Source organism: Pithys albifrons, chromosome 4 (assembly GCF_047495875.1).
Source record: "Pithys albifrons albifrons isolate INPA30051 chromosome 4, PitAlb_v1, whole genome shotgun sequence".
Lineage (NCBI taxonomy): Eukaryota > Metazoa > Chordata > Aves > Passeriformes > Thamnophilidae > Pithys > Pithys albifrons.
In genome coordinates this window covers 57,547,755-57,571,350 of record NC_092461.1, presented here as the reverse complement: position 1 = coordinate 57,571,350, position 23,596 = coordinate 57,547,755, and the positions used below count along the sequence as shown (strand labels likewise).

The following is a 23,596-nucleotide window of genomic DNA, read 5'->3' as shown; positions in this document are numbered from 1 at the left end:
TAAAAAAAATTTTCTCTTCATTTAATTGTGCAATATAAGCTAAACATTCTTCATGAAATTACTATCAAAATGCAAAAAGAGCAACTACAAAACTGGACTTGCCATGTATATTTTAAGTCAATGAGTGCCATAGTACCAACAGTGTGGAGAATGGAGCCCTTAGAAAAATCACTGATCATTCTTCCTTTCACTGTCCTTTGTCCAGTGCTGCTATAGAAGCCAATGGAAATTTCGCTACAGATTTTTAATGGAATACATTGAGCTCTTTGTGGCAATACAAAAAAAGATATGTTGAAATGTCATAAGTTACTTTTGCCTTTTAAATGTAAAATACTCTATTTACCTGGTCCTGTATCTGAGCCTGTTAAATAGGAAAATTTCCTATTTAAACCAGCTGTTTATTGGTTACAGTGAAGTCTTTCAAGAGATATCTCACAGTAATGTATTTTTTCCATTTCTTCCACAAGGAAAGACTATTATATATAATATATATATAAATGCTCTAATGTTTTTATTCTCTTTACATATATTTAAATAAATTTTAAGAGAATAAAAACTTTTAACATTAAAATTATATTGGCTCCACTGTGCTTAGTTTAGCCAGTTAATTTCTTGGCTAAATCTCAGTGGACAGTTTTACCCAACAGTGTGGTTTGGTTTTTGTTTTGTTTGGGGTTTTTTTTTTGTTTGTTTAGGGTTTGGGGGTTTTTTGTTTTGTTTTGCTTCTTCGGTTTTTTGGTTTTTGTAAGAAAGAACACTTCAAATAAACAAAGATAACCTTCTAAAATAGGTTACACATTCCAAGGGATGCTAGATATCTAATGCAGTTCCTGTAGGTCGGGAGCACGGGTCTGCATTGAATATTCCCCAGACATTCCCAATATGTGTGTGAATGCCATTACAGCTGGGTTGACTCCGATCCCGCGCTGTGGAGCCGTTTGCCAGGGAGGTGCGTGCCATCTAGTGGCACCCGGACACACGGCTACACAGCACCCGGACAGAGGGACAGATGCATTCAGATCGCACCATCATCGAGTCCGACCTGTGACCTAACGCCACCATGTCAATACATCATGGCACCGAGTGACACGTCCAGTCTTCCCTTACACACCTCCGGGGATGGTGACTGTGTCACCTCCCTGGGCAGCTCATTCCAATGGCTAGTCACTCTTTCTGAAGAAATTCCTCCTAATGTACAACCTGAATCTCCCCTGAGGCACCTCGAGACTATGTGTTCTCTGTGTCTTGTCTCTTGTTGCCTGGGAGAAGCCGACCCCCACTTGGCTACAAACTCCTTCTAGGCAATCGTAGAGTGTGGCAAGGTCGTCATTGAGCCTCCTTCAGGCTTTGTTTAAGGTCTGGAGGGCAGCTGCTGGATGTATTATTTTTTTGTATGGCCAGACTTCACGAACGCAGATTTGGGAAGGGCTCACACACGTGGGTGTGCCCTTCCAGCCTACACAGTGGGTTTTTTAGGTGAGGCACAGGGTGTGCAGAACTGGCCCCACCGTTTAAGTCCTGAGGTTCATTTGCCAAGGCCGAGCAAGCTTGGACAGTGACAGTGAAGTCCTCGGGACTGCCACAGCACCTGGTACTGACCAGGGCTGATCCTGCTCAGCATCCAAGATGGGGTGGCAGGGAGGCATTGAACTGCCAGAGGACGGTCCCCACTGAGACTCAAACTCGTGACCTTGGGATTCGGAGTCTGGAGTTTTCTCCTTTACACCACGGAACCGTCCCCTGCTGTATGTAACCTCTCACAAACAAACAAAACCCATATTCATTTCCAGTAGTAGTGCATCTTGCAGGTCTCTCTCTTGCTTGACATATTGTGAAATTTTGCCTCTAATTTATCTTTAGCTGTACTTACATTCCCCCTCTACTCTGCTCTCTTGTGAACCCACCTGGAGTGCTGCATCCAGCTCTGGGGTCCTCAGCACAAGAAGGACATTGACCTGTTAGAGCAGGTCCAGAGGAAGGCCATGAAGATGATCAGAGCGATGGAACACCTCTCCTACACAAAAAGGCTGAGACAATGGTGGTTGTTTAGCCTGGAGAAGAGAAGGCTCTGGGAAGACCCTATTGTGGCCTTCCAGTACCTGAAGGGAGCCTGCAGGAAAGCTGGAGAGGGACTTTTTACAAGAGCATGTAGTGACAGGACAAGGGGGATTGGCTTCAAACTGGGAAAGACAGATTAAAAAATAGAAAGAAATTCTTTCCTGTGAGGGTGGTGAGTGACTGGAACAGGTTGCACAGAGAAACTGTGGATGCCCCAGTCCTGGAAGCGTTCAAGGCCAGGCTGGATGGAGGTCTGAGCAGCCTGGTGTAGTGGAAGGTGTCCTTGCCTGTGGCAGGGGAGTTGGAACTGGATGAAATTTAACGTCCCTTCCAACCCAAACCATTCATTTGATGATTCTCTACTTTTATGAATATACTTGTCTATTCAATTGTATTGAACTAACTACGTCTGGAAGACATCAGAAGCTTCCAGTCATAAGGATGGATATAACATAAAGGAAACAAACCCAGCTCTGCTCCTTCAGTGTATGGGACTCTCCCTGCGGCAGCATCCCAGGCTCTCCCTCCGGCACTGACCAGCTCACGGGCCGCTCCCGCAGTGTCACAGAGTCCCCGGAGGGGCAGGGACAGGCCGGTCAGCGGGTCCCTCTCCCTGCACAGCCGAAAGGATCCCGGCGCCGAGTGACGCGGGTTATGCCCGGGGGTCGTGGGGGTGGCAGCGCCGCCGGCACGGGGACCCCGCGCTGCCCGCCCCCCACGGCCGCCGCAGGACTACATTTCCCAGCTGCCCCTGGGGCGGCGGCAGGGCCATCACCATTGTGCGCTCTTACAAGGGGGCTGGTGGGAGCTGTAGTAGGGGCGGGAGAAAATGGCGTCCAAGATCTTCGTGGGGCTGCGGCCGGTGAAGAGCATCGCGGTCCGGTTCTGCCCCTTCGAGCCCAACGTGGAGAGCACGAGGTGAGGGGGATGCGGGGGAGCGCTGACCCCGGCCCTGGGCCCGGCCGGGATCAGTCCAGGCTCCCCTGTCTGTAAATGCCCTTCGTGCGCCCTCCTGGGGCGCGCGTTCTGTGTGTCCCGGCAGGAGCGAGCGCTGGGCTTTTTGGCTTTAGTTGTGTTCATTTCGAGGGCAGGGCCAGGGGCTGTGCCTGCCCTGGGGAGGCAGCGGCAGGGGCCGATCGAAGCCGCTGTTTCTGCAGTGCCCTGGGCCGTGCTGGCACTGCAGCCAGCAAGGGTGCGAGGCCTGGCAGCAAACCCTGGGGCAATGTAGCGTGTGTTCCTGCTCCGGAGAACCTCCTCCCTCTCCCAGACTTCGTCTGCTGCATTTCAGCTTCCACGATCTTGGTCTTTGAAGGCTTGCATTTGTCAGGCCCTGGAGCTCAGTCCGGGCAGAACCCTGACATTTCAGAGTGGGAAGCCAGTGTGTTTGCTGCAGGGGCTCTGCTTAGGGCAGTGTTCCCTCCCGGGGTGCCCGCAGGATTCATCCCGTGCTTTCGGGAGGGCCCCTGTGCCCCAGTGGAGGCTCTCGCATGTGGACATGAGTGCTGAACTTTACAGAGTACTCAGAGCCCCGCAGTGGATGATCCTGCAGTGAGGGAATCATTGAATTGATTGGGTTGGAAAAGACCTCCGAGATCATCAAGTCCAACCCTTGGTCCAACTCTAGTCCATTTACCAGATCATGGCACTCAGCACCACATCCAATCTCAGTTTAAAAACCTCTAGGGATGGTGAATCCACCACCTCTCTGGGCAGGCCATTCCAATGTCTGACCACTCTCTCTGTAAAGAATTTTTTTCTGATCTCCAACTTAAATTTCCCCTGGCAGAGCTTAAGCCCGTGCCCCCTTGTCCTATTGCTGAGTGCCTGGGAGAAGAGACCAACCCCCACCTGGCTGAAACTTCCCTTCAGGTAGTATAGACAGTGATAAGGTCTCCCCTGAGCCTCCTCTTCTTCAGGCTAAACAACCCCATCTCTCTCAGCCTCTCCCCATAGGGCTTGTGCTCCAGTCCCTTCACCAGCCTTGTTGTTCTTCTCTGGACTCGCTCCAGCACCTCAATATCCTTTCTGAACTGAGGGGCCCAGAACTGAACACAGTACTCAAGGTGTGGCCTCACCAACGCAGAGTACAGGGGAAGGATCACTTCCCTGGTCCTGTTGGCCATGCTATTTTTGATCCAGGCCAGGATCCCATTGGCCTTCTTGGCCACCTGGGCACACTGTTGGCTCATGTTGAACTTCCTTTCAAGTCGTACCCTCAGGTCCCTTTCTGCCTGGCTGCTTTCCAGCCACTGTCCCCAGCCTGCGGCATTCTAGGCTGTAGAATGTAGTCACTCCTGCAGATGCTGGTAATGGGAGAAAGTGGAGGCAACAGCTGCTCCTCTGTCTTGGGAATAAACTGTTGGAGAAATCTAAGGAATTGTGCTGCTCAAGTGATGAGGGTTCTGCACCAAACAATTGCAAAGTGTCATTTTGCAATGACTACAGACACATCTACTTTTAAAATTAATTTAGAATATCTTTAAATCACTGGAATGTCAAGTAGCTGCCATGCATTTCAGAAATCTACAGGAGACCAATGATGTCAAATAAATAAATGCTGTCTCAAACCCAACAAGAAAATGTTGGCAAGCAAATGAGCTATAAAGAAAAAAAAATTACTTTGCTGCTTTTCTTGGTTTTTAAATTATTGTTACTAACCCAGCTGGGAGAAACACAGGAAGTATATGCACTGAAGTTTTACAAAATTCTTTGGTAATGCTTTTTACATGTTAGCATATAAGGAATATCCATTTGGACTTTTTAGATTGATTCTGTTCCAAGAAGTTCCTGTCTGAAATTGTTAAATAGAAAATCCTATTTTGGTTATACTTTGTTGCCCAGCGTTATCAAGATATGTGGATTAGTTTTAGAAATATACTTACTTTAATTTTTGTCTACAACTTACTTAATATATTTTCAAATATATTTTCAGAGTATTTCTCCAGTGTATATACCATAAAAAAATCCAAGCTACTAATAGAAACTGCGAAGTGACCACTGATGTGAGACATGATGGATCTGAACCACTTGTAGATGTTATGTTTGGTAAGGAGCTCATTTTTAAACAAAACAAAACAGAAAAGACCTTCTGGATTTGTGTTGTTACAATGTTATTGTAGTCTCTATAGTGAATTTTTTTACTGTGATTTTTTATTTTTGGCTCTCATCCATAACTAGATGTTGTAAAGCTGGAGGAAAAAAGAAAGAGGGAGTCACTAACAGCCTGATATCTCGATAAATATGTATATGTCTCTCTATACTGGTGAATCTTAGATCCAAAAGCTGACTTAACTTTAGAGCTGAGTGTATTTTTGTAGTGACATACTTATATGACCTTGCTGTCAGGTACAGTACCAGGGAAGTAAATGTAGCTTTCGATGTAAGAATCTGTTCACTTTCTGTATTTATGTATTTATTTATTTAAACTGTGATGGAGGCATCTCAGTCTTGAAAGCTAAAAACCTTTAGTTGCTTATGTGACTGAGTAACTCACTGTGGAGTGTGAAGGAACTGCTCATATGGGGAGGGCCACACACGTGCAGATGGACTTGCAGAATGAGGTCAGCTACGAATTTCTTGTTTTTCTTTGAGGACACAGTGAGCAGGCAGGGAATTGATGGTGGAAATTTCACCACTTCTGGAAGCAGCCCAGATTCTAGGCTGTGAACAGATGGCTCTAAGCTGCTTTTGTCCTTTTCTCTGGCTGCATCTTTTTTTCCTGCTGTGCTGTAATGGACCAATATGTCATGTAGGCCATTAAAGTTTTCATTATTATTGATTAGTGCTACCCCTTTATCTTTAAACTTCCATATATTTAGTGAATTGATGAAAATGTCAAAAGTGTTGAATGGTCTTTGTTTTGCTTAGGAAAGTTTATTTTGAAAATTTTTGAAAATTTTGAAAATTTATTGCAACGTTAAGGTTGCTTGTTTCTCCCTCCCCTGTGCCTCTGTCTTTCCCATCCTTGTCGCTGACTGTGATCTGATGTATTAAAACTGAAGCAGCAAAGCTCAGTTCTTCACAGTGTAAAATCAAAACAGTTTGTTTCACTTGTGCCAAGAGCTACAGCTCTGAACCCTTAATTTTCTAAGAGCTGATTTTTTTTTCCAGAGAAATGTTTGTAGCCCTTGTACTTGGCAAACATGGCCTGGAAATTTGGTGCCATGCATGGTATTGCATTATATGAGTTTGGTTATACATTTTGTATTTGCAAACCTTGCAAAAATAAATAATTAGCTTGGACACATTACTTAATTTGTACTGCTTTCTTCCTGTTTTAAAATAAATTCTTCCAGAATTTTAGAAATCCCAGTGCTCTCTATTTTTTCCATTATAACCACCAGATTGTGTAAACCGATTGGTTGCTTTGGCCAAAGAAGTATGTTAAATGGACCATGGACAACAGGCTGCTAAAATGCTGAGCCATGTATGAAAATGGCCTTCTAACGCCTTCTGTGCCTTGTTAGATGACACTGGGGGCATAAAATGAGCCATTCTCCTCAAATACGTGTTCTTATCTTAGGTATGCCTAGATAAATGTTTGCAGATTTTTCAGTAGTGCAATTCAGAAATGAAAATTAAATGCATATTGTGTTCAGTTTAGTATGTTTGTTTGGTGGTGGTGCATGATCAGGTTCCTTGGTAAGTAGAGTACTTATCAGACAAGATGAACAGAGTAGTTGCATTTATATACACTAAACCACTGCACAATAAAGTAATTGTGACTTACACTTTGTGATTTCTTAAGATTTTTTCTATTTACAGCTGATGGAGATCGATTGATAATGAAGGGAGCCAACTTGACGGCAGTAGAAATGTTAACAGCTTTGGGGTCCAGATGCAGTGCAAAAGACCTTAAGGAAGAACAGAAAGGCAAGAAAAAGGGTCCATGAGGAACAGAGACACAAGTGTGTTTGCATTCACATGTGTTAAAAACAGCAGGTTGCACAGAAGGCTTTTCTCCTACGCAGAAGAAATCAGAGATGTCCAGAACACTGACCATGCAGCAGAATGAATGCCTTAAATGTCCTCTGTCTTCCTCTGAAAGAGAACATAGTGAATCAGCAGATCTTCTAACAGTAGTGGGTCAGAGTGGCTTAAGGTGCATGAATGCATCTTTCTAAGCAGCTGCATGTCAGACTGTTACCACATGTGTTTGCATATCCATGTGAATAATATACATTCACTATTAAATTAATATTGCATTGAAGACAGATCTCTTTGGATATTCTTTCCTACAAAATTTCTATACATTGTAGAGCAAAGCATTGTTAGAGTGGTTATTGTTTTTTGGAAACTATTGCATTTATTAAAATTTTGAAGAAAACTTTGAAAGGATTCTTTATTGACTTAGCTGAGGGACAGCAGGCTGCAAATACAGAGTGGATTTTGTAGTACTATGTTTATAATGCATCTGTTCCTAAGTCCCTGCCGTTTTCTTCCTCTCTTTTTGAAGAAAGTGAGAAATCTGCTAACTGTAGATTTAGATCAGCAATTAAAGTAACAAGCTAATGGGACTGTCCGCGCTGTAGAGTGTCTCATCCTGTATAAAAGTAACTAAGTTTGCCTCAGTGAGAAAGATAACTTGGTTTTATCAAAAGTTGGAGAAAAAGGCTATCTTTGAAGTTCAGTTTTGCAATATTTTTGTCACTTTTGGGCTATTTCATTTATTTGATGTTTATAGCCTCACATCCAACCCTTTTACTTCTTAAAGTAACTGCATCTGTATTGCAAAGCTCTGAGTTCAAGAGGGTTGATCTCTCTTCAGGCTGTGCAGATGAAGGTGTCAGTTGCACATGTGTTTCATGTAAATTAGTTTTTTACTAGTTCATAATGAAAATGTAGTTCCAGTTTTGAGAATTGCAGGTGCAACTGGGAGCCATCAGTTCTACCTGTTGTTAATCAGAAGCCTGACTTCTCTAAAACTAGTACATACATTTCAGAAGTTAATTTGGCAGCAGATTTAGGACACAAATCTGAAACTAGTTTTACCTTCCTTTTGCCAAGATTGGTAAATGAGCACTGTCCTTTTAGAAAGTAAGATCATTTTAAATAGCACTGTCAAGATCATTCTTTACAACTTCTTTGTTAGGTTGCTCAAGTCAAGATGATGTGTTTTACTGGAAAAGGAGAGCCGTGCTCAAGTTGTTGGGTATTTCCCATGTGTTTGCAACAAATGGAAGAGTACTGTAGTAGTAGACCAAAGAGACATAAGACTGTTGAAAGGACAGGTTGATTGGGTGGTTGGTTGGTTTGGTTTGGTTCTCTCCCCACCCCAGCTGAAAATAACATCATATAGCATGACTTTACCTGAATGAGCTTTACAGTAATAGTGAGAATTGTTCAAGTGGAAAAACACTGTAGAATTATTCTTTCCCTGGTTAATCATGTGTTCATATGCTCAAAAGCTCACTTACTGTAATATATCGGTGATTTTTGTGATTTTTCTTTTCTTTGACAGTTTATACAACATCAGTGTGTAAAACAGTGTGTAAGTGTGAAGCACTTACACCTGCCTGACCCATCTTAAATAATTAGCTGTCTGTAAGTACTTAAAGAGTAAAACAGGTTAATTAAGAAATTATTAATTAAGTTTCTATAGTGTTTCTTTTGGCCCAAGGTTGGGGTTATATTTGTGAATAGAAAAGGTAGAAAAGATCCTAGTTCAACTTTTTAATGGCCAAAATAAATTCTGTTATTGAAGAAAGGTGATTTTTTTCTTTACTTGCATGGACAGGCATCTTGCTCTGTAGAGATAGGCTTTTGCTCGATGCTTTGATTTTAACCCAGAGTTGTCCAACCTGGTTGCTTAGGTTATGCCAAAGGGCTGCAACGTTGCTGTTGAGAGATAACCTACAATTCAGTGGATGAACTTTAGGCTGTAGGTGCTGGTAACTGCAGTTTGCAGTGGTAAAGCTCTGTTATGTTTTGTGCATGAAAAAGAAGGCTTGACTAGGGTTTTTAATATGCAAAGTGCAAAGGAAAATCTACAGGACAGAAGAATAAAGCTAGAAATGTGCATTCTCAAGACTATAAGATACTAAAGTGATAAAAGCAAGCAATGTGGGGCAAGAAGGTACTCGGATGATGATTATTATGCTAATTGGTAGAAAATTGCTCTTCCTGTACTGCATAGATAAAGGTACAAATTTCTTTTTCAAGTATATTAAAGATAATCTTTAATGACTTTCTTCCCTGAGCATTTAGATAGCTTTGCTGCAAGCTGTTTATACACTATCAGTCCCTGCTGCTGATGACTGAAACAAAGCTCTGACAGCTTCCTCACATGCACAGTCCAGGGCTGGGGATATACAGGGTATTAAGGTCAGTCATGCAGAACAAAGCATGTCTGGATGAGCACTGACTTTGCATGTTGTTATTCTTTAGCCCACTAATCTTGATTACCCCACCAAAAATGTGGGTGCTTGCCCAACTATGAAAGGAACTGGAACAGCTGGAACAGGCCCTAAAAACACTAAGATAACCTAAATAAAAACACTATGTACAGGTAGAGTGTCTGAGATCTAAAACCATTTTTAGAGTCATCTTAGATCTGTTTATTGCACAAATACCTCTCTATTTAGGAGTTCTTGTCAGTGCATAGGGAAAATAATCCTGAAATAGATGAATATGCCGTTCAGGTAACACTACCTGGCTGAGATACTCCCTTTTTCAATATCTGAAGCATTGTTTTTAGGAAAAAATCTTTAATAGATTTCTACTAGGAGTAGCAGTGTTGGTGAACATTACAAGTGTTAACACACAAGTTTTACACAACAAGTTTTACCTACTAGCTGGCCCAAATAAGTAAGAAATTGCAATGGCCTGATGCTTGCAAGGTAGAAGCAAGTAGAAACATCCTGTTGGAGGTCATTCATTTATGCCAATGCAACATCTTTGTTATTTTACAAGGACCTCAATTTGGGATATTTTGTGCTACATATTGTAGGAAGAACTGGGTGCAATACAGTATTGCTGTGCAAACCTCACCTGAGGAGGGGAAGATTCTTTAAATCTCAATTGAAATCTAGTATGCTTTTACTGTTTAAGAACATGCAAGAAATGTCATCTAATTTCAGAAAATTGAACACAAGTATTTGCCCTGTTGGATATGGAAGAATCTCAGTTTTGGTGTGGTTTTCCTTGTTTTTCACCTCTACTGTATATGGATTTTGAATGACTAAGGAATTTGTATGCTGTAAGAAAGCCAAAAACCCCTCAAAAGTTGAATATCCTTGCACTGAATTTAACAGTTCTCAAGGCACTTGCTTCCAGATCTACCTCCTGCATGGATGTACACTCCTTGCAGTTTAAGAATTGCTGACTCACTGTCCACCTCACCAACTACATGTGCAACCAGTTTCCCTGGATGCCAACCCCTGCTTTCCCACAGCGTGATTTGGAGTCACGTTGAGGCTGACATACCACCTATCAGCAATGCCATTTCCAGATGCACGTCCCTGCCTTCTCCATCTTCTGGCCTAACAGCCTTTTTCCTTGCTGGTACTGTTTGATCTCAGTCAGTCTCCCCTTTTTCCCCTGAAAGGCCTAACTCACTCTTATCAGTCTTTTTTTATTGTCCCCCAAGAGCATACCAAGAGGTACTTTGCTGCTAGTAGACCACTATGTGTTCTCTCCTTCCCATTCAGTTTTGTGCTGTAAGCTGATAGATGTTGGGATGGAGCAGCATGAACAGGTAGAGGTGCCACTTTGTGTCTGATTAACTTAACAACAGTTTCTACATTGAGCTGGGCATCTAGGGATTTTACAAAATAAAGCTGTGCCCAGGGACAGATGTAGGGGTGTGAAGGCAAAGGAGTTGCTGACCCGTTTTGATCATGTCTTGAGAAGTTTCAAAGTGGTACTTGAAAGCAGAGTTAAGGTGAGCCTAGAGATTCTACTTGACTTAAAGTGGCCTTCTGTATACTGGCAGTATTAATAGCAGTGGTTTTTTGGGTTGACTACATCACTTGGGATCAAAAGATCTTCTGCCATCTCAGGCAACCATGCAGGATCAGCAGGTATTCTCCAGTTTGCTCTTCTAAACTTTACATCCTTGATTCTGTCTCAATACATGATGTTACATATCTAACATCCAGGCCAGAAAAAAATCTGTAAGGAGCTAAGAAATTACATTACAGCTCCCTGATTTTCTCCTATGCTTCTGCCCCAAGATAGTTTCTGGTACCAATTCAGGCACCTTTTCCTTTATGTGCAGTTTAACTTGGTACTGATCTAGCCATTTGAAGGAAAGGAGTAAGTCATCGTGTGATTCTTGACAAGACTTAGTATGTTTACAATAAGAATGGGATGATAGTAAAAACTAGCTTTAGCTTCCAAAGGGTTTTTTGCTATGTTCTTGAAAGAGGAGGTCTATTCTGAAAGGCAAGTCAGAATGGGAAGCTAATGCAGCGAGTGGCACCTTGGAGACCTGCTTTGTGGGTGCAGGTCTGAGGAGATGTGCTGTTTGGTGAGAAGGAACTTACATCAACAGTGCCCCAGGCATCTGTTTCACACCTAAGCCCTTGTCACCCTTTGATGAAGTACTTTGGGAGCCCTGTTCAGGTAAACAGCCTACACATATTCCTAACACCATACAACAGGATTTTGTGCAATAGGAAGAGGAGCCATTGCAGTCCCTCTCACTCCAATGCTGCTGGGAAAGATGTTGGTACCCACATCACAGTGAGAAGATCCTCTGTAGAGGATGATTGTCAGGATCCACTCTCCAAATTTCTGTAGCTGTGGTGCTCGCCTTGTGATATCCTGACAATGAAAACTAATGCAATGGCTGTAACTATAAATTAAACCTTTTTTTTTCCTGAGGTTATCTTCACAGTGATTGAACATCCTTAGTAATGAAAACCTGCTTATGATATGCAATCAAAAGAAAAGCTAAAGCTTTATACACCCTTCTAAAATCCAATGGCCACATCTCAATGGAATCACATCTCTAGTTTGTGATTCCAAATTTCATTGGCTAATTATTCATCATAGGGAGAAATATTTATTTATTCCAAGTCATTTTGGCATTCCTTTTCCTTATGCCCTTATTGTTACAGACCACACAGAAAAGACGAAGTTTGGGCATTTATTTATATTTATTTATAGAGCTTTGGGATGTTTTTTGTGCTTCTGAGGTTTCTAAAAGCCACACCAGAGTATTTGCTTTCTGTAAGTCTCCTCTGTGAGCAGGTACTCCATGTTTTCTGTGCTTTTGTTTTACAGGGATCAAAGGTCTTTTCAGTGCTAAAACTACAGCTGTGAAAGATTTTTAGTCACCTTGATCTCTCATTGTAATGACTATGCTCATTATCAGATTCTGAAGATAAATAAAAACATTTTTAGTCTAATGTGTGGATGTTTTCTATTCAGGGTAGATACTGCTGCTAAATAAAGAGGGCTTTTCAAAGCTTCCAGAGTTAGACATAAGCTCACACAGCTGCAGTCGCTGTGAGTTGGGCTGGATCTGACATCAGGTCATTTTTGTCTGGAATAAGGAAAATAAAGTCTGGAGTCCTCTTTCCAGTCACTGCAGGCTTCTGGAACTTTCTCATCATTGAGACAGGGTACAATTGGAGAGCTGTCACATCATTGCTACAGTAAACTTTGCTCTCGATGTAAGCATTTCCCTTTAAACTTGCTTTGACCATGCTGCTGACAACGTACAGGACATAAGCTGGGGCTGCTGGCGCGTTAACTGCATTGTAGTAGCGCTCTGTGTCCTCAGTGAGGACCGGCACTCTGGGGGTGGGCGCTGAGTGAGGGCACACGTGAGTCTGCCCTCCCCTAACAGATGGCTACCCAGGGCAGATGCAGCAGTGTCCAGATCCACAGAAGGGGTTCTTTGGACCCATGCTCAATGCTGGAGAGCAAGATGGCTTTGTTCTGACATGAAAACAGATGTGTCACACGAAGTTCATTGATAAAACATGGGCTATGACCAGCTCTTCTAGCTCAGAGGTAATGAAATATGGATACACTGAATGATCTCGTGCACACTGACATGCAAAGGAAGACTTGCAGGTTTGTATTTTATTGCTTCGTAATTCCTGGTCTAGCATAGACCAAGCAAACAGGCGCTTGAGCTGGAGTAAAGCTTCCCTAGGCCAGCTATGCAACCATAGCACAAGTTTCATCATGTCTGCCCAGCGATGACATGGCTGGGAATGGAAAACCACATTTGTACAAGGAAACAGAAACAAAGCTGTGCTATCTATGTAATTTTTCTATCCATGCCTTGGGGTAAGTAACTACTATCCATGGACTGCTTTAATTTTTTTCCACAGCTAGGGATAGGCTGAAGAGTAAACTTTGGGCTGTGGTGTCCAATTTTCCTGAAAATTTTTAAGACTTTCTTAAGAAGTAATGTTGTCTAGAAGAAGCCTACCACTTAGATAAGGTACTGTATATACACAATGCGCCTGTATACTGGAAAGAAAGATCCTCCCTTTTACACAGTAAAGCAAAAGTATAGTGTTATCAGATTGGGTTCCTTCCAAGTTAAACATATGGGCAGTTTAATGAGTAAAGGTCTAGGAAAAATGTTTCACCTCCTCTGGAACCTGATTAACGACACGTTGCAGATGAGGAGGTGGTGCCCTGCCCTGCCCAAGCAGCACTTATTATGACTCAAAAGACAAAATACAGCTTAGTTTGCTTGCCATGGGTAATGCTATGGCTACGTGAGGAGAAACCTCAAGCACTGCTGGCCACAGCTTCCAAGCTGCTATGTCAGAGGAAGCATCACTGCACAATGCGCAACTGCCCAAAGGAGTAGAACAAAGGTCTCTGTGCACTCTCTTGCCTTGGTCCCTTTTTTTTGCACTTGGTAATGACGGACTGTAATATCCTCTCCTACAAGGCGCAAGGGCTTGACTACCTCTGGAAAGCATTCACCCTGGCAGGCCCAAGCTGCCAAGGTAGAGGTTGCCCCTAACTGTGGTTACGTGCTTGCTGTGCAGCTAATTTCCACAGAAAAATTTACACTTCTCATTGTGAATTTGATTCTCCTTTTCTTTGACATTGTGTAAATCTAAGGTGGAAATGAGCAAAACTCCAGAGAATTTAATTTGTCTGCACTGAAACACTAATATGTGGCATAGGAATTGGACACTTCCCATGGGAATACATGTATTTGCTGCTTCTCTTTTGAGTGCATCTAGAGAGGAGACTATACAAATGCAAAAGGTCTTATCATGATGTCAGCCTTAAATTAGGCAGGAACTGAGATTTACAGGGATGAATCCCTGTGGCTCAAGCTACTCTGGATGTCTGAACATTTTAGTTTAGCTCCCAAAGTAGTACTGTCAAGGTAAAAAACAATGTATGTTTTGTAGCCCATGCCACTTGTACCTTACCCAGAAGGATACATCTCTGGTCCCTCTACTTACTTTATTCGCTATGTGAGATACCACAACTTTCAGTACTATCCTATTTCAAAGAATTTTTGAGATGTGACATTGATGATATCACAGCCAGTAATTCATATCACTGGATTAGTTTGCAAAACATTAGAACTTTGTAAAAATTGAGAGATTTTTCACTGTATCCTAACAATCTGCATTTCATACAAGAGAAATAGTACTCTCTCTTCTTCTTCTGTCTTGTATGAATTTACCTGAAATTAGACCTGAAATATTTGTAAGGAGAATAAACCAAACCAGATGACTTATGGGAAGATTCAAAACCATAGCAACATTGTGCACAGGTAGATAGCTGAATCTCCAGGTTCTTCAGATCCAGGGATACTGTCTCACCACTAGGTGGAAATAGTGGATTTTACATCTTCTGCTGCATTATCAGCACTAATACCTGAATACTATTTGCATATCGTAAGCAATCTGCAGCCAGCACTGCAGAAATGTGGATCTGAAATTCTTTGCTAGCATACATGGAGTAAAGCCAAGATTTCTATTTCTAGAAATTGTCCCTGCTTTACAAGACTGAAGGCTTCTTAGCTCCTGAAGGATGATTCTGTTTGATCCCTAATCTAATTGCTTTTCATTTATCCTTTCTGTAAGCAACTAGAGAAGAACTGCAGGATGGACAGCATGTTGGTTCCACTACCATAATTTAGTTAGTAAACATCAGCCTAATTTAAAATGTACTCTGAAATATCTTGTTCAAGACAAAAGAAAAAAAGGTTTAAAAAAAGAAAAGATAAAAGTGGAAGGAAGTTGAAAGTCTTGTTTCAATGTACCTACTTAATAACAAAAAAAAAGAGGCAACTTGATTTGCTGCCTTATGAGTAGATGCTATAGTGCTGTTTGCTATAGTGTTGTTTGTATATGAAAAGCAAGCATAGTCACAGAAGTGGAAGCTAATTAAAGGCAGCTCTATAGGAAAGGATAGTTAAACAGAAGGACCTTTAAAAAAAAAGAAAAATCAGCTCCAAAATTGTCTGCTTACTCTATATATGACAAATCTGACTTTCTAGAAAGTATTGAAACTTCCAACTGCCCTACAAAGTTGCATCACTGCAAAACATAAAGGAAAGCATTCTCCTTGCTCCAAAACATGTGGCTTCATGGCACTTTCTCATGTTGTTAAATACCAGAACTAGCATAGAGACCTGGCTGTCTTCTCTGGTTTGGATACTTTCACCTCAAACTCCTCCACAAAAGTCCTAGCAGGGAAGTGTAGTCACAGTTGCTCCATGAAAAAAACTTCAGACACTACTTGTATCTTCATATTTTTTCTTTTTCTGTACTGGAGAAAGTAGCTGAGGGTTTCATCCAGCCTGAATCAAGGCCAAAACAGGCAGAGATCAGCATAACCCTTATGCTGGAAACAAATCTTTGGAGTACATTAGAATCAGGATTTCTTTTGTGGCTTAGAAATAGCAGCTTCTTCACAGAATATGATAATAAATCTTTCTGCTCACCCGACAGAAATTGACAAAAGATTGTCCCAAACTTCATAGGGCTTGTTAACAGTGTACATTTTGTGACGGCACTTCTGTGCCAGTGTACAGTAGTGGAAGCTGCTGTGTTTTCCTTTAAGAAGTAGGAATTAGGGTATTGCAGTTCAATACAGATGAAAAATAAGATAACAAATATGTGTTTTTCCAGTGCTAAAGCATGAGGTTGCATTCAGGCTTTGATTTTTTCCTGTGTAATGCAAGTACCCATGTTAGTTCTCTATTTTGATCGATCTTGTTTGCTAACTGACCACTGTGTATATATCCTGAGTTGCAGCAAGCTATGAATTGCTGTAGTTCAGTAATATGTGATATGCCAGAGGGCAATCAAATCCAGTAAACTGCTTTGGAATGGTGATGCCTTATTGTTCTATCTCTGTGCCATATGATGCATCTTTGTTCCTGAATCATCCTGTAAAAAAGCATGATATGTAATAAATGTTGTAATTTAGCATTCAGTGCCCCAAACTTCAGTTTTTTAACTTCCCTGGAGTCAGAATCCCGGATTCAGCGTTGAAGCCCATGAGTGCCAGCGCTCAGCGCACCGGACTCTTTCACCACGGTAGGTGCCAGATGGAGTTTTTGTCCGAAGAAGCGTTGAGGTCACCACATCCCGTGGCGGGATGGCTCTGGCAGCATCCCACTGTTCTTGGCCGTTGCCGTCCCGAGGTGCAGAGAGGGTGTGTGTGTCTGTGTGTGTCTGTGCGTGTCAGTGTGTGCGGGCGGAGGGCGGGCAGCATCCCGGCGTGCCCGCTCTTGCCGCCGCCGCTGCGGGCGGGACTCGCCGGGCGGGGGCTCGGCGGGGAAGGGGCCGGGGCGCGGCGGGAGCCCCATTGGCTCTTCCCGACGGCACATGTTGCCGGCCCCGCTATAAAGGCGGCCGCGGCCTCGCTGCAGCCCGTCCTCCTGTTTCCACGCTCTTCCAGGGACGTTCCCAGCACCAGCGCCGCCGCCATGGCTATCGACCCGTTTTTAGGCAAATGGTGCCTCTTGTCCAGCGAGGGCTTCGAGGAGTACATGAAGGAACTAGGTAAGGAGCCAGCGGCTCCCTGCCGCCGGGGTGGAGGGAGGGAGGGATGGATGGCGGGATGCCGCGATGCCGCCTCGGGGACGTGCTGCTGGTGCTGTCGCTGCCGGCCGGCGAGGCTCTGTCCAAGGTCTGCGGCGAACGCGGTCCTGGAGCCGGGCCCGAGCGTGGGATGCAGCCCGTCCGTGAGCCACGGGTGGGCGGTGGCTGCGGCGTTGATGCAGAGATGCTTCGGGATGCGGCACCGGGAACTCCACGTCCCTCGGGCGCCAGGGAAGGAGTGCTGGCCGGGAGCAGACCCTTCCTCCTGGGGCAGCTGCCGCCTCCGGCTCCGCGTCCTGAAGATATGGGCAACCTTTTTGGCACCGTGATAATTGCTGGGAGCCAGGTGCTGGTGGCAGCGGGCACGTTCGCGCCGCCCTGTGCTGCGCCCTCTCCGCCGCCCCCTCCCTCCGCAGCACCTCGGATTACCAGCCTGTGCCAGCAGCCCGGCTGAGATTAGGGCGGTTCGCTCCTCCCTTTCTGGGTAATGCCCGGGGCTGCTGGGGGGCTGGGCATTGCCTTGGCCCGGGAGGGGCGGCGGATCCCGCATGGCAGCGCTGCTGCCCGGGCCGGGCCGAGCCGACTCATCGCTCCCAGGGCGGCCGCACACAGACCTGCTGAGCCGGGGCTGCCTCCCCGTGGAGTCACCTTGGGTGTCTCGTCCATAGAAAGCCAAACTGCATCAGCTGCCTGTGGATAACTGGTAGCAGGCTGCCTCGCCCGAGGTTCTTTGCCTCTTTTCTCCTGTGGGTAGCGGCACCCTTATTTCAGGGGGGTGGTCCTGGCATGCTGGCCCTGCATCCAGGTTTGCCCTGCATTTTGTAACACGAAGTTACCAAATGACGAATAGACCTAAGAGACCAGAAGTCTCCTCTGCAAGCTCAGATTCACCACCTTCCTGTGAACATCCTGGCTGGCAGGTGATAGATACCTGGCAGTGTCTGTATAGACCAGGAGCTATTATTTTCTGCAATTTATTCACTGATGAAGGGCAGGATATTTTCTCAAGAGGCAGAAGACGTAGATTTGGCTTTAGAGGGAGGAAAGGAAGGAATTTAGGTCTTGAGCTCCTCATGTACAATACAAAAGGCATCACTGCAGACAGTCATGGCTGTGCCTCTCTGCAGACAGTGGTGGTTGTGATTATATTTTGAGAGACCTGTCAGTATCTGATAGCTATGATGTGAAAAAGCCTTCTGGACTGAGCCCTTTGGGAGACTTTGGAGGAAATTCAAGAATTTTAAGCTCAGCTCTGTTGAGCCATGGATTAGGATGCTCATGTCCAATGGCCAGACCTAGGCGTGTGCCAAATTCCAACTTCAAAGCAGAAGTCAAGTGCTGCAACTGCCGAGCACCTCCCCTGTGTAGGCAGCAACTGAGTGTTGTTTGGTTTTAGTTTGCAATCATAAACCCTTTTACAATTACAATTTAGGCAATTAAATTAAGTCACAACTTAGGACCCATTGACTGGTTTTCACCTTTGCTATTTAGGAAACTCTGCCTTTGATCCTATTGATGCCCTATAAATGAGATCATGCAAATTCTGCTCAGTCTGTGTAAAAGAACGTTTGGGGACAAAGAAGTTTGACTTTCACTCCTTGCCAGATGGAAAACATGCAGCTCATCTCTGTTTAGTTGGATTCCATGCAGTAGCTGATCAAAAAACTCACTGATAACTCAGGACTGGATGACAGCAAAGGGATGTATGTGGGGGGTCACAGTGGCAATAATTACCAGTTCTGGTCAGAAAAGCTGGACTGAGGATGACTGGTTTTTCTCATTGGGCTCAAGCTCAAGATCCTCTCCTGAAATCTCAGTTGAGTCTTTAGAAGCAGTTTCTGGAAAGTACTTTATTTCCACCTCTCAAGGAAATTAATCTTTGCTTTGTGGACTCAGTCCTCACCCAAGTATCCTGTGCAACCCCATGGGAGTGTTGTGCTGATACAAGACAAGATTTCTAACTACACCAGCTGCAGAGCCCAGGTACTCCCTGATTTGGTGGCACTTTCAGCTCCATTTGGTTACATATCAATTCTTGGTCAGATCTGCACTTTCCAGTTTGGTAGATTCGTGTTTGTTGCCTGCTACCCTCTTATTTGTATTTTCATCCTTCAGATCAAGAAGATTTAAATAAACCCATGAAAAAATGCATGCAGGGGTTCAGGTGGGGTGAACCTCTTTTGCTGAAGAGGTTTGATGAATTTTCAGGCATGCACAAAGCTCATTTCTCTCATTGTCCTTTTGTGTGTGTGTGTAACCTCTGTTTTTCATGAGACTAGTTTTCTAATTCACAACTACACATTTTGTGTACAGGTTGTAGAATACAAAATTTTATTAAAAATGGCGTGTTTGCAATTGTGTACAAAGTGGTGGAAGGGTATTTCTTGAGTAAGTTGAAATAAAGTGTATTCTGTCAACTAAAAAGGAATTTGGATAATTTTAAAAGTGCTCAGAACTCAAAGGGAATAGTTTTATATTAGTTTAAGCTTTTGTGTTTGCTTTCCTGTTTTCTGTTTATTTCTGTTTGTAAAAAAAAATCAATGCTGAGTTATGGGGTACCTGTGAGTCCCCTATAGGGCAAAATAGATTTAACTTCAGCTCTCTGAGGAAACTGAAGAGTAACCCTGCAAATAAGCTTTTTACCCCTTCTTCACCAGTGGATAATTTAAAACATCCCTTTTCTTTGTGGCTCTTGAGCTTCGATTCTCAAGTGTACTTAAGTGCCTAATTAAATGGGAATTAGGTATTTGAATTCTTGTGTGGCCCTAAACCTGAGGGTTTAACTGACTTTGTGACACTGTGCCTTTTTCCTTGCAGGTGTGGGTATGGCCATGAGAAAAATGGGAAGCATGGCCAAACCAGATGTTTACATTATTAAGGATGGAGATACAATCACAATGAAAACAGAAAGTACCTTCAAAACTTCACAGGTCAGCTTCAAGCTTGGCGAGAAATTTGAGGAAAATACATTAGATGGCAGGAAAACTCAGGTCAGTATACTAGAATTTCTGTTGAAAATCATGATTCTTTGGGTGTTTTACAGGTGGAAATGCTATTTTAAAATAAATTTTAACATCCACACTAACAATGCTTTATCTGATGAGCAGCTGTCTCTGTAAGTATCACTGAAATAATTTTTTTTATGTGGATTAAGCAAATTCCAAAGAGGGGAAATGCTGAAATCACTAGTCTTGTGTATTTTGTTGTTTTCATTTTGTAGCAGAAGCATTTTTAAGTAAAACTAACAGACCTCTAAATCCCTATTAAAGCCAAATACCACTTCATTTGAAGCCTGTGGAAAAATGCCATTGATGTTTAATCAGAGGCAATTCAGCCCTAGGGTTAACCTCTCAGTCTCATATTTGCATAACAAGAGAGCCTGGTTTAGTGTGGGGTGGGATCACAGATATGCAAGGCAGCCCTTTGAATCACAGTCCCTAATCTCCAGCTTTAGAAGGCAAAGAACTTCTCTTTGCACTGGCTAGGGAGAATATTTATCCAAAAGGAGGTAAAACAAAAATGTCTCATTTCCTAGTGTGAGTGGTCTGCGTGTACCAGCCCATTGTCTTCAGGCACACACTTTTGATTCATCAATTATTGAAACATCAGATAAATGTTACACAAAAGCTCAAAGCCCATGTACAAAGAGATGAACAGCGGACATCTTCTGCTGCTTTTCATTGAAATTGTGCATTCTGTCAAAGGTTTGTCTGATGTAGGAATGCATCAGGGCACTGAGTGGCTGAGCGACTGAGCAGTGAGTTAGGAGAGGATTGATAAAACATTTTAGATAATATGCTGGCTTTGCAGATGTCACTGACAAAATTACTGTTAAATGAGCTGGGGTGGGAATATTTCATTTGGAATAAGGTGTTGGAAACCTTCAGTGCCCATCAGATGTCATGGGGAAAATACTGATGTTCAGGTTCTTCTTTCAGACCCTTGTCAGCTTAAAAGATGATGGGTCATTGATTCAGGAGCAGGAATGGGATGGCAAGAAGACCATAATAACAAGGAAGCTAGTGGATGGACAACTGGTGGTGGTGAGTTCAGTCCCACTTTCTGATCCCTGAGTGCTGCTAGCCAGTAGCCTGAAATGTAACTCTAAAAGGAGTTTTTCCTTATAGTGTGTACTGAGGTATACTGATAAATCCATTTCTTTATTTTCTAGGAATGTGACATGAATGGTGTCAAGTGTGTTAGAGTCTACCAAAAAGCATGAGGACATCTTGTTCGATAAAAACTTGCTACAAACAACTCAGTTCAGTGGACAGAGCTCCTTTTCACTCCATATTTTCCTTTTCCCTGTTTTCTAGTATTTCAATGGACTGAGTAGCTGAGTGCAATTCTTTTTAAAAGCCGTGATGTAACTATTATGTAACTATTCTGAACTTATGAGGCTATTAAATAAAATTGTCAAATATACGAAGTGGACATGTTGTTACTTTAGTGGAATTTAAAGTGAGGTTTTATAAAAAAACAGTTTGGTTTTAGGCTTTACTACAAACTGCTTTCCATACAAGATATGAAAGTTATGTAGTTAATGCAGTTAATAGTAAGCTGAATTTTCACCAACATCCTTACTTGCTAAGGTAGTAAAATCTGAAATAGAATAAAAATTCATAGTTCAGGCTCTGAAGTTGTTTCAAACTTACACGTTACAAAGTAAACTGAAACAGGTGGGCATAAAAATGAGATAAGCTGTGTCAGTGTTTTAAGTACAGGAACGTATTTTCAGGGTTTGTTTTCTCATGTTTCAAACCCACACTTTCCTTATCTCAAAATATATATACTGATAAGCTGAAGATCATGATAAACTTAAGTGAACACACACATGCTTTATTGAAAGGTAGCCTTATTTTAAGAAGACTCTTTGTTTTCCTACCAAATTATTTCATGTCTAGTAACATTCTAAAAATTTTTAGCCAAAATCTACTGAAAGACTGCCTGAAACTTGAAGTCTCATTTTATTTTTTTTTAAACTCAGTTGAAACACCTACCAATGGAGTTTTTATGCTTTGAAGTGCCATAATAAATAATCAGAACTATCAGTGTCTTGAGTATTACTTTTACACTGGTTGGGAAAGAGAGCCTATAATGCTATCAGTCTTCCAAAGAGATGTCAGATGAGACAACATTTAAAAAGTTTATGTGAATTTCTGTGACACCAGACAAACATATCCTAAAAATGAAACTATTTGGTGACAGGGCAGTTTTAATGAGATTCAGAAGGCTGAGGGATCACACAGTTGCACAATTTAATTTTGTGGCATGGTTGTTGCAGAATCCATTGCTACTTCTGCTATTATAGCTGTTAAGTGCATAATAGAAGTGGAAAATAAACTGATCTGATAAGGAACCAAGTAAGTTTTGGATCAGAAATGCACTAAGTAGTAGCTGTAGGAGGGGTGCAGTAATCTGTGGTGAAGGCAGGATGGGAAAATCCTGCCTCCCTTCCAAAAGAAACGGCATTACCGCTTTAAGCAGAGTATTAGGCTCTCTTTGGGGTCACTGGTCTATCACTTACAACTGCTTGTTTACTCTTCTGATTCTGGGTAGTGTTAATTGTTTATCTTTGGTTTGAATGGAAAAACCTTCCCCTGTCTTTTATAGCACATCCGTTTTCATTACAATGGGATCACTTCTTGTAAAACAAAAGGCAGAAGAATATCTTTTTTAGAGTGATTTCCTTTGCAAAGAAGGCTTATGAAGTCTCTGTGTCTGTGCTCTCCAAATTCAGCCACATGTGAAGTAGAAACTAGAGGTCCCAAAGGCAATTATTCTTCCATAGATGTCATGACAATAGGTGGCCTGATGCAGATATACCAATAAAGTACCTTGATGATGGGAAGACTGCACATGGAAGTGACACTTTCTTTGACAGTAAAGGGAAGAAAAACATCAGAAGCTTTTTTGGTGCACATAAGATGTTATTTTAAGCAGAGAAGCTGACCAATGGTAAGAGGCAGATACACAGGAAACTGGAATTCTTTAGAGCTAATTCTCCAGAACTACTTAGGCTCATGTATTTATTTGCTTTATTTTGATGTTAGCTTCAGCCTATGTTGCCAGTAACTTCAATGTAAGTGTACTGTGACCCGGAACTACCATACATACAACCTGTTTGTGTTAGATTAGACCATATACTTAAAAAGACAATTGTTTTAGAGTACTGCAAGCCAAGATTTATCATGCTCAAGGTTTGAAAATATAATTAGTTTCCAGCTTCCTTCTATTATTTAATATACAAGACAAAAGTTTCACTCCTTATGGGTGTGTATACACAGTATTTTCATCACTGCAAAATAATTGTCCTGAAGGTTGAAAAGCTCTGTAGTTCCCTATATCAAAAAAGATGGCAGAAAATAAGACTTCTGAGAAAAACTGGAAAATAAAGAAATTATGTATTATCCAGCCAGGAGATATATATTTTTTATATATACATATATACATATAAACATACATACATATATATATATACACACACACATATGTTATATATATATAACATAGACATTGTTCCAGAATTTATAAATACTACAGAAATG

The 23,596-nt window shown here is 42.4% G+C and overlaps 2 protein-coding genes across 2 annotated transcripts; both read left to right on the top strand.

The window, feature by feature from the left end:
• Positions 1 to 2,866: 2,866 nt before the first annotated feature.
• On the top strand, positions 2,867 to 12,409 carry MRPL53 (mitochondrial ribosomal protein L53). Its single transcript, XM_071554286.1, has 3 exons — positions 2,867 to 2,976; positions 4,991 to 5,103; positions 6,823 to 12,409. The coding sequence occupies exons 1-3, from the start codon at positions 2,888 to 2,890 to the stop codon at positions 6,948 to 6,950; spliced, it is 330 nt and encodes a 109-aa protein (XP_071410387.1). The 5' UTR covers positions 2,867 to 2,887; the 3' UTR covers positions 6,951 to 12,409.
• A 4,455-nt stretch (positions 12,410 to 16,864) lies between these two features.
• On the top strand, positions 16,865 to 22,096 carry LOC139671451 (fatty acid-binding protein 5). Its single transcript, XM_071554285.1, has 4 exons — positions 16,865 to 17,009; positions 19,866 to 20,038; positions 20,987 to 21,091; positions 21,220 to 22,096. Exons 1-4 carry the CDS (start codon positions 16,934 to 16,936, stop codon positions 21,268 to 21,270), a joined length of 405 nt encoding a protein of 134 aa, XP_071410386.1. The 5' UTR covers positions 16,865 to 16,933; the 3' UTR covers positions 21,271 to 22,096.
• The last annotated feature ends 1,500 nt before the right edge of the window (positions 22,097 to 23,596 follow it).

Excerpts from the sequence above, each read along its gene's own strand:
- MRPL53 (XM_071554286.1), top strand. The coding sequence starts at position 2,888 with ATGGCGTCCAAGATCTTCGTGGGGCTGCGGCCGGTGAAGAGCATCGCG. Across the intron at positions 2,977-4,990 it reads CCCAACGTGGAGAGCACGAG|AGTATTTCTCCAGTGTATAT; the intron begins GTGAGGGGGATG and ends ATATATTTTCAG. Across the intron at positions 5,104-6,822 it reads ACTTGTAGATGTTATGTTTG|CTGATGGAGATCGATTGATA; the intron begins GTAAGGAGCTCA and ends TTCTATTTACAG.
- LOC139671451 (XM_071554285.1), top strand. The coding sequence starts at position 16,934 with ATGGCTATCGACCCGTTTTTAGGCAAATGGTGCCTCTTGTCCAGCGAG. Across the intron at positions 17,010-19,865 it reads GGAGTACATGAAGGAACTAG|GTGTGGGTATGGCCATGAGA; the intron begins GTAAGGAGCCAG and ends TTTTCCTTGCAG. Across the intron at positions 20,039-20,986 it reads TAGATGGCAGGAAAACTCAG|ACCCTTGTCAGCTTAAAAGA; the intron begins GTCAGTATACTA and ends TTCTTCTTTCAG.